Source organism: Homarus americanus, unplaced genomic scaffold (assembly GCF_018991925.1).
Source record: "Homarus americanus isolate GMGI-L3 unplaced genomic scaffold, GMGI_Hamer_2.0 scaffold41027, whole genome shotgun sequence".
In the NCBI taxonomy this organism is placed as follows: Eukaryota; Metazoa; Arthropoda; class Malacostraca; order Decapoda; family Nephropidae; genus Homarus; species Homarus americanus.
Window position 1 is genome coordinate 1,889,911 of NW_024745073.1, and position 16,276 is coordinate 1,906,186.

Sequence of the window (16,276 nt, forward strand, 5' to 3'; positions counted from 1 at the left end):
CGTCAAGATGGCGCCTCTCCTGAATTTGGAGACTCCATGGAACTGACTCATCACCACACGCTGGTAATGATATCAGTCCACACGCTGTCAGGGGCTTTTGTTTTAGTGAGTTTGTCTATCTGTGGATACTATTTTTAATAATAATAATAATAATAATAATAATAATAATAATAATAATAATAATAATAATAATAATAATAATAATAATAATAATAATAATCGCCAATGTCAGTATACTGTAATAATAAGATGAATTTTGTTCGCCCGTAGCCATACTTGACGTCAACACCAACATGGCGCCGTAAAATGTTACATATGAGACCAGAGGCGGATCCAGGAATATAAAAAAAAGGGGGGGGGGGGCATTTTGAGGCCATTTTGAAGCCATATGCACTTGATATTAGAAAACATTCTGAGGTCAACAGCAATTACTTTTTACAATACAAAAATGCCTTAGTACAACAAGCATTAAAAAAGTATTGGAATTTTCTGATGAAAAGTGGGGCCCGGACCCCCCTGACTCCCCCTAGATCGGCCCCTGCAGACCCATTACGGGAGAGAATGGCTACAGATCAGACTCATTACAAGAGAGAAGATCTAACCTGTATTCATCATTGTTTTAGTACATTTTACTGTACTTTAAGAAGAAGATGTACTGTATATATTAACTCACAGATGTGACTTCATGCCAAAGACCTTAGAGATAATGGATTCTCTAAGGAATTTCATTCAGTATTTAAAGATAGACTTACATAGATCACTAAGAAGTTCTTGTTAAGATATTTGAGTTACGATGATCAAAAGTAGTGTTAAATAAAATAAGATCCTTAACGTGAAGTCTAACACAGGTAACACAACACTCCTCACCGCTACTGACACTCCTCTAACACCATAACACTCAAGTATAACACAGGTAACACAACACTCCTCACCGCTACTGACACTCCTCTAACACCATAACACTCAAGTATAACACAGGTAACACAACACTCCTCACCGCTACTGACACTCCTCTAACACCATAACACTTAAGTATAACACAGGTAACACAACACTCCTCACCGCTACTGACACTCCTCTAACACCATAACACTCAAGTATAACACAGGTAACACAACACTCCTCACCGCTACTGACACTCCTCTAACACCATAACACTTAAGTATAACACAGGTAACACAACACTCCTCACCGCTACTGACACTCCTCTAACACCATAACACTTAAGTATAACACAGGTAACACAACACTCCTCACCGCTACTGACACTCCTCTAACACCATAACACTTAAGTATAACACAGGTAACACAACACTCCTCACCGCTACTGACACTCCTCTAACACCATAACACTTAAGTATAACACAGGTAACACAACACTCCTCACCGCTACTGACACTCCTCTAACACCATAACACTTAAGTATAACACAGGTAACACAACACTCCTCACCACTACTGACACTCCTCTAACACCATAACACTTAAGTATAACACAAGTAACACAACACTCCTCACCACTACTGACACTCCTCTAACACCATAACACTTAAGTATAACACAAGAAGTTTCCTCTCACATCATTAGCATATAACGTGTGGTCTTGAAATGTCAGTCAGTTTATAGGATTAAGTTTACATTTTGTTTGGTAAATGTCAGGGGGGGGGGGGCAAACATTATCCTCCTGTTCATTATAATTAAATTCACTTCAAAGAATAATATAAATACCACAGTTATGTCTCAAGTGTGTGTGTTGTATGTGACATAGATCTACAACAGCAAAGAGTTACATATTTGAGTAGTGTCTGACTAGAGGTACAGTCACCCCAAAAAACTATCTTTACTTGGGTGGGTCGATGAATTTCAGAATGAACACCAAGTCTCCTGTTATTTCGGTAGGGTTGTCAAAATCTATCGTCCGTTATGTTATATTTTCACGATACAATTTTGTAAAGAATTTTTTTTTTCAGCGATTCAAATATAGTGTAAGTTTTGAAATAATATATAATAAAGGTAGCTGGAGTGTAGATATAACTTCACCTCATCTGTGTTTTGAAGTAGAGTTAACTGATGAGGTTATAAATTGAAACAAAAACAAAACGATTCTTTATCACCAGAAGCGAATGATCAAACAGTACACTTAAATCCGCCCGACCAATCTCCCTTACGCTGTTACACCCCACTGACGCCATGTTCGTATTTACATTCACTAGGTGGCGCAGAAATGAGAAGATGTAAATTAACCAACATGTGGCGACAGATATGGTCCTGATTCTTAATAAGCTCCCCCCCTGAAATAACTTAATCTAACCATCACTCCTAAAGCGGTCCAAATCCTAGGGGTTGGGTTGGGTTGGGTTGGGTTGGGTTGGGTTTGGTTAGATTACCGACTACTAAGCTTGACGTCCATAAGACCTACAGTCGTTCATTGTTACCCATTTAAAATTGAATCACCAGTTGAGGACAGTATGACAGATGGTAAAATTGTGTTTCTATCGCAATAAATGGCTCCCACGGGAAGGTCTCTGATATAAGTCAAAACCTTATGGGTAGAACAGTGGTCCTGTAGAGACATCGATCCTACCACAAATGGAACCGCAAGCAAGTTAGGGCTTTAGTGAACAATGGCCGCTACTCCGTGATGAAAGCCATAGACACAGATATTATGTTACATCTTATTTTTGCCCCTGGTGGTCCCTTTTGGCTCCCTGGTGGCTCCCTGGTGGCTCCCTGGTGGCTCCCTGGGGGCTTAAGATGAACGGGGAACACCGCCGTAACTCAACAGGATCAGCAACGGATGTGGGGTTATAAGTGGCGGGGCTCCGGTTGTCAACACTCAAGAGCCTCCTCCAGGGTATGTTAATTACTACTACTCCACTGTCTTAAGTCTGCTATCTTGACAGGTCGAGGAATATGATCTTGTCTTTGAGTTGAGGTTATTTTTGTCTGTTCATCTTATTAAATTTGAAGAAACTAACCCCTTACACACACACACACACACACACACACACACACACACACACACACACACACACACACACATCAACTATAACCCTAACCTTGTTCAGAGGAATAATCACCCGCTTGAAACACCGTGAAGTCAATTATACCGAGGGTCTGGTGGCTCCTGCTTGAGTGGTGACAGGAACCAAGACTCGCCTTGGGGAGTTGGCCATTGAGAAACTTGGGTTAGTCCACCGCTCCATTGACTAACATACATCTGCCAGCACTGAGGGGTTGGGGGGAGGAGGGTGTCTTAGCAGGTTGTTAATAAGGCTGTAGAAATATCATATAGGGATACAGGACTCAACTCTACTATACCCGTAAGTCACTATTGGCCCGTGAGCAGTTTAAATGTGTGGGTAATAAATTTGAGGTCATTATTTTTCACCTGCGTGCCAAATAAACCTGATTCATATCCACGTGATGAATACTTGGAGAGTCAACATACACTTTTAAACCTCAACTCTTATCTTCAAAAGGTGGTGTGTGTGTGTGTGTGTGTGTTGTGTTGTGTGTGTGTGTGTGTGTGTGTGTGGTCCTGTCCCAATCCCCACCCTGTCTCTGCCGCCCCCACCCTGTCTCTGCCGCCCCCACCCTGTCTCTACCGCCCCCACACTGCCCATGCCCCCTCACACATTACATGCGGTACATCAAACTTAAAGATGGTAAGATGTCACAGCACCAGTCATATGCAACCCACCCATACGGACACACACCCACGTGCCAGGGAGTACAGGTGTTAATTGTGTGGGTGTTGGGTGTGTGGGTGTTGGGTGTGTGGGTGCTGGGTGTGTGGGTGTTGGGTGTGTGAGTGCTGGGTGTGTGGGTGTTAGGTATGTGGGTGTAAGCTGTGGATGGATGGTGTGTTATGTTTGTATGTTGTGAAGCTAAATAAGAAGCCATCGTGTTCGAGTATTCACAGGATTGTTGTCATTTCTTAACTAACCAGTAAGGTAAAGAGGAGTTATCCCCCGACTTGTTTAATTTTAATGAGGTTCGTATAAGATGCAGAAAATTGTCTATATTAAGTTACGTTAAGCTCGGTTATATTAGGGAACATAAGATGACAAGATGGCAGCAAGTCGTCACACCTGCGTCAGGATGTTTGTCGTCAAAACACGGTCGTAAACGCTGGTGCATTACTTGTCCTCCCCTCCACGACCACCACTCAGAAATAGACCGTGTGAGGACCAGCAGGTTCAGGGTTTGAGTGTCACCAGCCAAGCCAAAGACACGAGAAAAATAAAGGAGTTTTAGAGAGTCGTAGTTCGCCCACGCTTGAACCAGTATTTTCCCGCCAACTAAGACAGTCTTCCATAACACACTATTCCTCGACATCTTATATTAGACCAGTCAGTATATATTTACAGCTGAAAATAGGGAAACACCGAAAATAAATTGTGGTAAGAATGTATTTCAGAATTGCCTACATTCTTCAGGTAAGTAAATAATCCTTCTGGCTGAGGAGGAACGGCTGGCTGTCTCTGGTCCACACCCTCCAAAAATAATAGAATGTGGAACTGTGTTGAGAGGAAAATTTATTTTAAGTTTAATAACAGAATAAGAAACTTTGTTGATTTAAAGACAAGTAAAGAAACTTGTGTGCGTGTGTGTGTGTGTGAGGGCGGGGGACTGTGTGAATATTGACCCACGACACCCACCTATGCACGCCCCCCTCCCAGCAAAGACTCCAGCAAGGGCCTCACTGTCAACACACACTCTCTCCTCCTCAACACTTCTCACCATCATTAATGTCACCATCTTCACTATCAGAATGCTATACATCATCATTGTCGACTATATCATCACTAACCTCTTCAACATCCTCACTATCAATACTATCCTCCTCACCATCCTCACCACCAGCACTATCCTCCTCACCATCCTCACCATCAGCACTATCCTCCTCACCATCATCATTAACCTCTTCAACATCCTCCTCACCATCCTCACCATCAGCACTATCCTCCTCACCATCCTCACTATCCTCCTCACCATCCTCACCATCATCATTAACCTCTTCAACATCCTCACTATCAACACTATCCTCCTCACCATCCTCACCACCAGCACTATCTTCCTCACCATCAGCACTATCCTCCTCACCATCCTCACTATCAGCACTATCCTCCTCACCATCCTCACCACCAGCACTATCCTCCTCACTGTCCTCGTCACCATTATGTGTAGTCCTCACCATTAACATTCCGTGTCACTCTCACCATCACTTAAACGAGGTAAGCTTCTGGTAATGACAGAGATACGTCCTACATCTGGCCTTCATATGCTCCTCCTAGCCCCAATATGCTCCTTCTAGCCCCAATATGCTCCTCCTAACCTCTGTACGCTCCTCCTAGTTTCTATATGCTCTTCCTAACAACAATTTGCCCCTCCTAGTTCCAATAGGCGCTTCCTAGCTCCTACATCTTCCTCCTAACCTCCATGCTCCATCCTATCCTTCATACACTGGATAGCTTCCAAAAATGTTGGATGGATATATGAGCGATAGGGGTTGGGTGTAAACGGCACTGCCCAGTATGAGCCAATAGGCCCGCTGCAGTTTCTTCCATTCTTATATTCTTAGCTGTCATAACTCTTATCCTAGCCCTCATACCCTCCCCTAGCCCTCATACTCCCCTATCCCTCATAATCCTCTAGCCCCATACCCTCTTCCTAGCCCTCACACTTTCTCACTCTCCCTCCTATTCTCATGAATTGTATATCTTGGCCCAGTAAATAGTGTCACCTATCAGTTCAGGTGGTAATTTTCAGTGATTTTTTCTTATGCTTCACGCAATAAACTTCCTTCAGAGAGAGAGAGAGAGAGAGAGAGCCCTTCCTTTGTGCCCTCTCACCTTCGTCTCATTCCCTCTCCGCCTTGCCCCCACATGCCCAGGCGTCAGCAGGTATGTGTAAGATCACAACACCTCTTTCTGGGCCATCAGTTTCTCTTTAACTCTCTAGACCATTAATGTTTACATAATTTGTGGTGTCATGGTGAGTGAGGGAGGTGGTGAGGGTGATGGAGGGTGTTTAGAGTGGTGATGGAGGGTGTTAGGGTGGTGGTGGTGGGTGAGGGTGGTGTTGGTGGTGGTGAGGGAGGGTGTAAGTGGTGGTGGGGATGATGGGGATGTCAGGAGGGGGTGAAGTGGGGTGGTGTGATGGGGGTGAACAACAGACACTCAGGACCAGGTTGTCAGCAGGAGTCGTTCACAAGTCCTGCCAATCGTTACATATCCACACTTACTTCTGCCCGTCGACCACACTACACTGACGGTAGAGGGGTGGGTGACGGTAGAGGGGTGGGTGACGGGTGACGGCGGAAGGGGTAACATGGAGGGATGCCGAGGGAGAGGGGTGACAGGAGGGTTGGCTTCTGAAGGTACTACGTCAGGTATTTGTCTTTTTTGAGATAAACTTCCGTTATAAGGGCAGTAAAATACCCGTTTTCTTTGACTGATAAATGCCTCGTTGGTAACCTAATCTATTTTCGTGTTTATAAATATTGTTGGTCGGAAGGGCTTTAATCTTGCCTTGGTTGTCACTAATGAACTTGACTTTATCATTATATATGGGCTATTTTCCTCATTATTATTCACATAAGCAAGACTTATGCACACCATATGTAAGTCATAACTCTACCTTGTCGTCTGGTGTGTGTGTGTGTGTGTGCGTGTGTGTGTGTTTGACTATTTGCCTTTCGATTATCTGAAGAAATTATGAACAAACCAATTTTACTTGTCACATTTACCTTTTATTTACTTTCATTAATTTACTCTAAGTGTTATAAAAGATAATGTTCTTCTATGGTACTCTCCCTTTCCTCAAAAAGACCCTAAATCTTGTTTAGCCTTTTTGCTTCACACCAGCCAGCATCACCCACCAGCACCAGGTCCTTCCCCCTGAAATCACTCGACTCTATTTTCGCCACTCGTTCACACCCACTGCCGTTTCCTGGATCTCTAATCAACCTCCTCACTTCTAGAGCGTCTTTCACTCGATCCTGCTCTCTCCTTCTTAGTCTTTCCCTATTCCCCTTACCATCTATCATCTAATTTACACCCTTTTTCCCTGGTGGTGTGATGCAGTGTAATGGTGAGTATCACATGGCAATAACCTGCATCTAGTGTTGTAGTGGAGTGGGCTGTTTGGCTTGCTAGTTTCTTGGTTCCAGTTACAGCAACCAGACAGCTCTTGGATGAGGAGAAGGTAAAGAGCTTGAATCCTCTCCTCTGCAGGTATAGAGTCTCCCTTGGTGCCATGACTTCTGCGGTGCCTCCTGGCAACTGTATACCCTCGCGGACCACACCAGGCTAAATATGTTCAGAGGATCTCGGTACAAGTTGGAGCCGAGAAGTGCAGTGAACATGGCCCATCGTTGGGTGGGATACTCCCTGACACTCTCCAAACCAACCAAGGCAGAGATAGAGTTTAATTATCCCTGGTTGTCAGTTCGCTTAGATAGAAAATTATGAGGACAAGTCTGGATAGGTGAAGCTCGGTAGTTTAGGTTGCTGATGTAACTGAGATACAGGAAACACCGACAGTCAAACAGAAACAAAAAACATGATGATGGAGTCATAGATGTAGAGATATAATCCTTCTTTTTTTTTCCATCTTGGCTGTCCGTCTCTCTGTGTGGTGATATAGCTCAAGCACCAGGTCCCTCCACATGCTCGGGCCGTCAGTCAAGTCTCTCTCCCGGTGGATGTTGTTCAGTGTCTTCTCGATATTCTGTCTTCCCTCTCCATCTGTTTGTTTGTCTCTTGTTTCAGTGTTTTTTTTTTCATTTTTATTCTTTCCTTTCTCTAACAAGGACTCTAGGACCTTCGTGCCAATCTATATAATAATAATAATAATAATAATAATAATAATAATAATAATAATAATAATAATAATAATAATAATAATAATAATAATAATAATAATAATAATAATAATAATAATAATAATAATAATAATAATAATAATAATAATAATAATAATAATAATAATAATAATAATAATAATAATAATAATAATAATAATAATAATAATAATAATAATAATAATAATAATAATAATAATAATGCTAAAGAACTCGGTCAATAATGTGTCCAAATTTCAGCTCTCTGGCTCAAAAAGCAAGAGGCCGAGAAAACAAACAAGAAATGGACCAACCACTGAATAACTCCTCTTTTGCACGCAATTCGAGCGGCACCTGGAGACGGAATGGGGATGCTGGGGTGCTGGGGGCTGGGGTCGGTGTACAATAATGGTCATACCACTTACAGAGATCTTGGTTCACTCTGCCTCACTTCCACATCGCCTCTCTACATCAAGCGACAATTTATGATCTATATTTATTTTCAACACTACCACTCTCTAGTACACGAGCCACATATACTGTGATCATTACCATGCGCCGGTTCATGACCCGTACTTATTTTTTATCATGGTGCTCTCTCCGTTGACCAGTATCTATTTCTGACCAGCATCAAGCGCTGGTTCATGACCCGTATTTATTTACCTTGTCTCACGCCAACATGCTGGGTCGTGAGACATAAACAACTCGCCTTATGACAAGCATCACGGCGCTGACAGCCTCGTCCACCAATTTTTTCTCTCCAAACGACACGGCAGCGGAGCCAATTTTAACGCAGCTGACTGGTTCTCATAGCGTGACGTGACGTTACATGATAAATTTGTTAACACTATCGCGTGCTTAAGGCAGGTTAGGTTAGGGAGAGGAAGACAAAGTGCTGGCGGTTTATGTGTGTGTGTGTGTGTGTTGCCTGACTGACGGTGTTGCTAGAGGCATCTCTATTGATATGCCATTTAGCGGAAACAAAAATACCACGACCCGGCAAGTTAGTACACGCTGGTGCCACTGTTGGTGACGACCCACCTCCAACAACACCAACACACGCCAACACAAACACCACTATTACTCTCTCGTGTTGGGTGGCCCTGCTGGGGGACACTGAAGGTCGCTGGAGGTCCAAGGAGGTACTTGATGGTCCGTGGAGGTATATAGTCGCCCAGAAATGTTCTGTGAGGTACTTGGAGGTTTTCGAAATTCCCTGGAGGTTTGAGGAAATTAAAAAGAGGTCCAGGAAGGGTTGTATGAGCATGTAGAGAGGTCCGGGGAGGTTACTGAAGACCTGTGTATGATGATGGAGGTCACTGTAAGACCAAAAAAAGCTCTCAAAACATGTGAGAGGTCTCCTGAGACCATGTGAGGGTCCCTGGAGATGCCGAGGAAGTACAAGGAGCTTCATCAAGTCCAGGAAACACCATCTCTTAGATAAAATAAACCACACTGATCCACTACACTGCCACTACAAACATTGTCTTCACCACTGAGTCACATCAAGTGGTTCTGTCATGGTGTGTGTGTGTACTGTGAATGTCTGCGTGTGAGTCATCTATGGAACCACCAGTCGTACTTCTCACCAACATCGAGGTTCAATCAGTCACAATATACTGGCTAACTCGACAAACGTGGTATTGTGATATAAAACTATCCTTATATTAATTATATTATAGTATAATATACCAGAACTGTAACATTAATATACACTATATATTAAACCTCAATTAATAACTAAGTTATGGAGTAAAAACACCAACAAGAAACGTTTATCTGGGGTTAAAACACATTACGTCCACACACACACACACACACCTCGCTACCAGCCCATCTCTCACGCCTTGATGAAACTCCCTCGGTATTTTTTTTTCCCTTCTTCCCTCACTACATCTTACGTATTTAAGAGCCCCCTCGCTTCTTTTCTCCTCCTCCGTGTCACCTCTTTTATCTGGCTCTGTAGTGGCACTCATGTAAATTCCCGAAGGTGAGGAGGGGCGTAGGGAGTGTCGCGCGCCCCGTCGACCGTACAACGAGAACAAATCATCGACGATCCTTTCCTTGTTCTTACACACACACACACACACACACACACACACACACACACACACACACACACACACACACACTCTATAACGGTTCATGTATACTTCCTACATAAGGGCTCGCATACACCTCCACATAGGCTAGTATACACCTCCACATAGCCTAGTATACACCTCTACACGGGGTCATATACACCACTAAACTGGCTCGTACACGAAGCCACAACACCTGGAGCAGCGTCGTCTCGAGAGAATATTTAATTCTTAGGATTGTTGTGAGCAGACCAGACGTGGGTCCTACCTGGTACCTGCCCCCTGACGGTATGTGAGGTACTCGAGACCTTACTACAGCGCTGTGGACGCAGGAAGGGGGGGGGGGGTGGAGAGGAGAAGTGTACATAATTCAACGTTGACTACAGAATATTTCAACTAGTGATCACCTCCACACCCAACTACATACAGTACGTGATACTTATTATATAAACACATTGGGTTTATAATCAGGACTTACCATTGTTGTTGTTGGTGGTGTTGTGTGGCATGGTGCGGCGAGTGGCACTAGGAGTACGCAGTGCCTTCAGTAATTTCATGATGGTACTGGCACTATTTTACACCCACCCTGCAGTACTTGGCCCTACGCCTTCATGGAAACACGTTAGCTGATGATCCAGTATATTTTTTCTTTGTATCTCTTTGTTGTGAGAGATAATGCTAACACCCCAGACACCTCGTACTGGTGAGGTCACTAGTGTGTTGGTGAGGCTGAGTGTTATGAGGTCACCATTTCACCAGGTTCATGTGTGACGTCCCAGCATAATTGTGTAATAACTGTTGTCTTAACTTAACACCAATATTATTTTGTTATTTATCACTTCACCTAAACACAAGTTCCTCTAAGACTCTCCCTAGGGTGAGTGTTTCGTCTCTCACAGTCTGCACCAGTCTCTTTTTTTTTGTAGTCTCAAGTAATCACAGTCCCTACAAGAGTTCCACAGTCTTGAATCTCACAATCTTTATGTTTCACAATCAGTACAACTATCACTATCAACACCGGACGTTCACTCTGTAATAAGGCGTCACGATCAATGTATCACTATTATCACCATTCTTAAAAGAAATGCACGATATACATTATAGTGTCACAATATACAGTTAGGATGTTATCAGTCCTTAAAAGGGTCTCCACGATCCAGAGCAGAATTTTACAGTATTTTATTATATTTTTCAAACTATTTCTCAGGGATTGTATAGTGCATGTAATTACACCTTTGATCCCTCGTGTTATGTATACTGCAGTCTGTTGTTTAGGTGTTATTTATTTTCAGTAATTTAGATGCAATAACACATGTACAGCTACAGCGTTACAGACGTAGATAACAGGTACTAATTTAAGCACATATTCAGGTACTGTACAAGCACAGGTACATATAAAGTACAGGTACAGATAGAAAAGACAGGTACATAAGCAAATACAGTAAAAATACAAATAACAGGTTCAGATACAAACACGGGTACAGAAATTTCATAATGGCAAGAACACACACACACACACACACACACACACACACTATTCCTGCCTCTACCAAATCGTGTCTAATCTCTCACCACCGGCCATCATGAGCCGTCAGTGTGTGTTAGGATCACCGTCGAGGCTTTGGAAGGTCCATCTCAAGATCAGAGACAAGAAGGTGTGTTCAGATCTCAGCTGGTCACACGTCGACCCCTCTCCCCCTCCCCTCACTCATACCTACGACGACCATTATACGACATACGACTGGGTGTCAACTCTATAACAACTACCTAGATCAATAATCTCTACGACTCCATCCACGACCCCTATGGTATCGCAGTATATAGTACCTAGACGATCCCTACCACGACCCTATCTAGACGACTCATACCACGACCCAACAACACCTAGACGACCCCTATACCGACATTACAGTACCCAGACGACCCCTACCACGACCCTACAGTACCTAGACGACCCTTACGGTGCCCAGACAGCCATGCCTCGTAAGTCGAAGATAAGACACCTTCCACCTGACGGGGAAGATAAGGGGGCGAGGAAGAAGACGTCGCTCAGCCAGTCGCAACACCCTGGCCCGGCCTGACACCCTGGGGGCAGCGGGGGGAAAACTCTTATGTGGAGAGATACTGTACTTTGGGGAGAGAGAATTTTCGACAACAATACTTTTTTACTCTTTTTATATGTGTATGTTTCTTTATCGGTCCTTTTGTCTGTCTATCTGTCTATCTCTCCTCCTGTCTGTATGTCTATCTCTTCTTCTCTGTCTATCTCTCCTCCTGTCTGCATGTCTATCTCTTCTTCTCTGTCTATCGTTCTGTTTTCTCTGTTTTCTTTATCTTTGGGTCTCCGCTTCGTCACAAAATTAATGTTGTTGATATTAAAAGCACTAAAGGTTAAGAAATATCATACTAATGTGTTTGGGGCACAGTAGATCTTGTCAATGAGTCTTTCAAGAGGGTGTCAAGACCTTTAAGCTGGTTCCAGGTCCTCCAGACAAGTCTTAGGTGTTTCAGAGAGATGCTAAGCCCTTCCGCTAGAGTCCTAGGTACTTCAGGCAGATCTCAGGTCCTTAATAGAAGTGCGATGGCTTTTAGACAGGTGCCAGATTCTTGAGACAGGTGCCAGATTATTGAGACAGGTACCAGATTCTTGAGACAGGTGCCAGATTATTGAGACAGGTGCCAAATTCTTGAGACAGGTGCCAGATTCTTTAAGACAGGTGCCAGATTATTGAGACAGATGCCAGATTCTTGAGAGAGGTGCCAGATTCTTGAGACAGGTGCCAGATTCTTGAGACAGGTGCCAGATTCTCGAGACAGGTGCCACGGGAATCCAACAACACACTGAGCGCTACGTGATGGATGATGCTGCTAGTTACTGAGGGTTAGCGGCCGCCACACTCCCAGCTGGTGGTGAAGGAGGGGCAGCTGCTACTTCACCTACACCTACACACCTGGTACACACGGCAACCTCCCATGTACACCGTAACACGCACACGGGGATACACACTATACCATAAACGAGCACATGAGCAGACACAATAAATAAATACAGACACACTCAGACCCAACATGTGCACGCAAACACACACAGATGTACACACTACACCCAACATACACACACAGATGTACACACTACACCCAACATCCCACTCTCACAATTCTTATGATAATTACCCGTCAAGTCGACCCTCGCAACTCATATGGGGTAGAGAGTGTTATCCCACGACCTGAGCACGAGAGAAGAGAAGAGAAGAGAACAGAGAAAGAGAGGGGAGAGATGTAGGGGAGGGGAGGGGCTTATACAGACACACAGATGTACACACTACACCCAACATCCCACTCTCTAATTCTTATGATAATTACCCGGAAGTCGACCCTCGCAACTCATATGGGGGGAGAGTGTTATCCCCGAGCTGAGAGAGAAGAGAAGAGAAGAGAAGAGAAGAGAAGAGAAGAGAAGAGAAGAGAAGAGAAGAGAAGAGAACTACAACTCCAGTATGTTCATCTTACAATGCTTACAAAACACTAATGACACGACTGACCTGAAATTACATACACGCCACACGCTAACAGTACAGTGTGTGTGTGTGTGTGTACCATGAGAGGTAGTCCCCATCAACACACACGACACACAGACACACGCGATGACAGGCTGAGTGTAGCACCGACGGCAGGAGAGTGGGCGCAGATGCAACCCTTACTTAATCTACTTAGGTTACTTATGTGTATTATGGACCAAGGTTTCTTAGATTATGGACACACACACACACACACACACACACACACACACACACACACACACACACACACACACACACACCAAGACGTCTCAAGTGTGTCCAATAGATGAAGAAGGGCCTCACCGCTGCCTGCCCTGCCTCTGTGGTATAGCACGAAGAGAGGTGATGTGGTGAGGTAAGAGGATGATCATGTTACCACCTCAATACTGTGTAAAAATAAAGGTAATCTATCTGGAGGAACATGGTGGAATATCTCCTATCAGGGTGTTGCCTCACTCACTCGCCTCTTTGTCGTAATACAACCTAATCCTTGTGACATACTGTATTAAACACAAAACTGGATTACTTAAAGATTAGACACCCCAGCTTAGTTCACTTGAAGATTAATAAGCGTAATGCTACCTGGAGGGTTTAGGTTAGGTTAAGTTAGCGTTGGGGTGGTTAATCTGCAGGTGGAATAAGCTTGAGTATTAAATTTTTAAATGAAATAAGCTGGGGTGTTTAAATCTTCCAGTGAAATAAACTGGGGTGTCTAATCTTCAGATAAGCCATACTAATAAATGATTCATAACTTCTTGCAGATGTACAGTACAAGATAATGAACAGTAAACAGTGTCAGAACACGGCCGCCTTCACCCACTACAACAACAGTCAATAACAACACAACAGCGACATAACAAACTAGACCATCAAGCGACCCTACTGGAAATAAATATTGGGTGGTTTTGTTGACCTATCCTCGGGAGCTAAATTATCGACACATCAATTACTAGGATTTGTTTGGGGTCGACGGCTCTTAGTATTACAATCAACCTAGAAACTATATATATTAGTCATTAGTGTACAGTCAGCTATTCAAGTCAGTTCGCCTCTCCCCTTGAACCACGATCCCCCGAGAGATTCAAACTCGTGAATCCAAAGCATTTACGGACAGACTAATGTAACAGTCTACTGCTTCGGGTTCGCGAGTCTGATTTTCAAGGTTCGTGGTTCAGGGGAAAAGGCGAACGGACTTGACTATAGTTGACTATGTACAGTACATCAGGTAGTCTTCGTGTGTGTTCATGAGGCGAGTTACTTAATATAAACGTTAACAATATCTCAGTCACTTTGGAAACATTATCTTAATAGTTAGTTATGATTATTAATTATTTATGTGTACTGTAAACATCTAGTTGTTATTTTCTTCACACACACACACACACACACACACACACACACACACGTACGTTTCCATCACTGTGTTAACATGACCACACATACTTTTTTATTTAATACCGTTTCTGTAAACATAAATAACTTTCAAATAATTCCTTGTAAATTTTCCCTTGTCACTCAGTTTCAAACACGAGTCACAAACAATCGATATATTTCACATCAGATATAATATATTTCCAACTAGAGTTCAATGGTCAATAACATCAATATTATTTTCTTTTGTGGATTCTAAGGTTCATAATCACGTTGACTTCGGATTAAATGTTGAATAGTCAGAGTAGGTAAACAGCTGGCGGGTCTGGGTACTGCAGCAGGACGAGGTACACACACACACACACACCTACACAAGAGTAGGTGAGGCCAGCGTCACTCGCGTGTTGCCGCCACCGTCACCCTCCACACACTGCCTGGCTCGCTGCTGCCTGCCTGCCTGTCTCTCAGTTCATACCTTACCTCCACACTACACCGTCTCCTCCTCCTCCTCCTCCTCCTCCTCCTCCGCCTTCTTCTTCTCTTCTTTCTCTGCCTCCTTCTCCTCCTCCTCTTCTGTCTTCTTTTTCTTCACTTCTTCTTCACCTCCTCTGCCACCTTCTTCCTCACCTCCTCTGCTTCCTTCTTCTTCTCCTCTACCCTCACTCTTCTATCCCCCTTATCCTCCTCTTCCCTCGCTCTTCTATCCTCCTTATCCTCCTCTACCCTCGTTCTTCTACCTCTCCTCTTCCTCTTCCTTCTCCTACATTTCCTTTCTCCCCTCTTCCCCTCCGCCTCTCTCTCACTCTCCTTCCCCAATCTCCTTCACCCTTCCCTAACCCCACTCCCCCCTCCCCCCTCACCCTCTCCACTCCCACTCAAAACAACACAAATAAAGGTTGTAGGTCGTCTCATAAAAGGTCAATATTTATGACGTGTTGTTAACCAGTTGTAGAAAGCGACACGTGTTTGATACTTGAAGCAGACAGATGTTGTTAGGTGGTCAGGAATTTGTTGATAGAGTATTATTATTAATCCTTTTTATTAGAAATTTTTATTACGACTCTGTGTTACGATAATGGATGTAAGTGGGTTGTTGTTGTTGTTGTTGTTGTTGTTGTTGTTGTTGTTGTTGTTGGGTTGTTGTTGTTGTTGTTGTTGTGATGGTGGTGGGTTGTTGTTGTTGTTGTTGTGATGGTGGTGGGTTGTTGTTGTTGTTGGGTTGTTGGTGTGGTTCATGTTGTTGTTGATGTTATTGTTGGTTGTTGTTATTATTATCATTATTTCTAGGATTACTTTTATTATTATTGTTGTTATGGTTCAAAACAAAACAAAAATAACAACAGCAATAATAATAATAATAATAATAATAATAATAATAATAATAATAATAATAATAATAATAATAATAATAATAAT

General features: G+C 43.3%; 1 protein-coding gene across 1 annotated transcript in view; it reads right to left on the minus strand.

Annotated features, from left to right (window-relative positions):
• The window catches only part of LOC121878364 (glutamate receptor-interacting protein 2-like), a 169,453-nt gene extending 154,169 nt beyond the window's left edge, over positions 1–15,284 (minus strand). The window contains exons 1-2 of the mRNA XM_042384557.1: positions 15,232–15,284; positions 10,408–10,959 (exon numbers count right to left, since the gene is read on the minus strand). Of these exons, the coding sequence (XP_042240491.1) occupies positions 10,408–10,486 (79 nt within the window). The 5' untranslated portion in view covers positions 10,487–10,959; positions 15,232–15,284. The remainder of the gene's footprint in view (positions 1–10,407; positions 10,960–15,231) is intronic.
• Between the last annotated feature and the right edge of the window lie 992 nt (positions 15,285–16,276).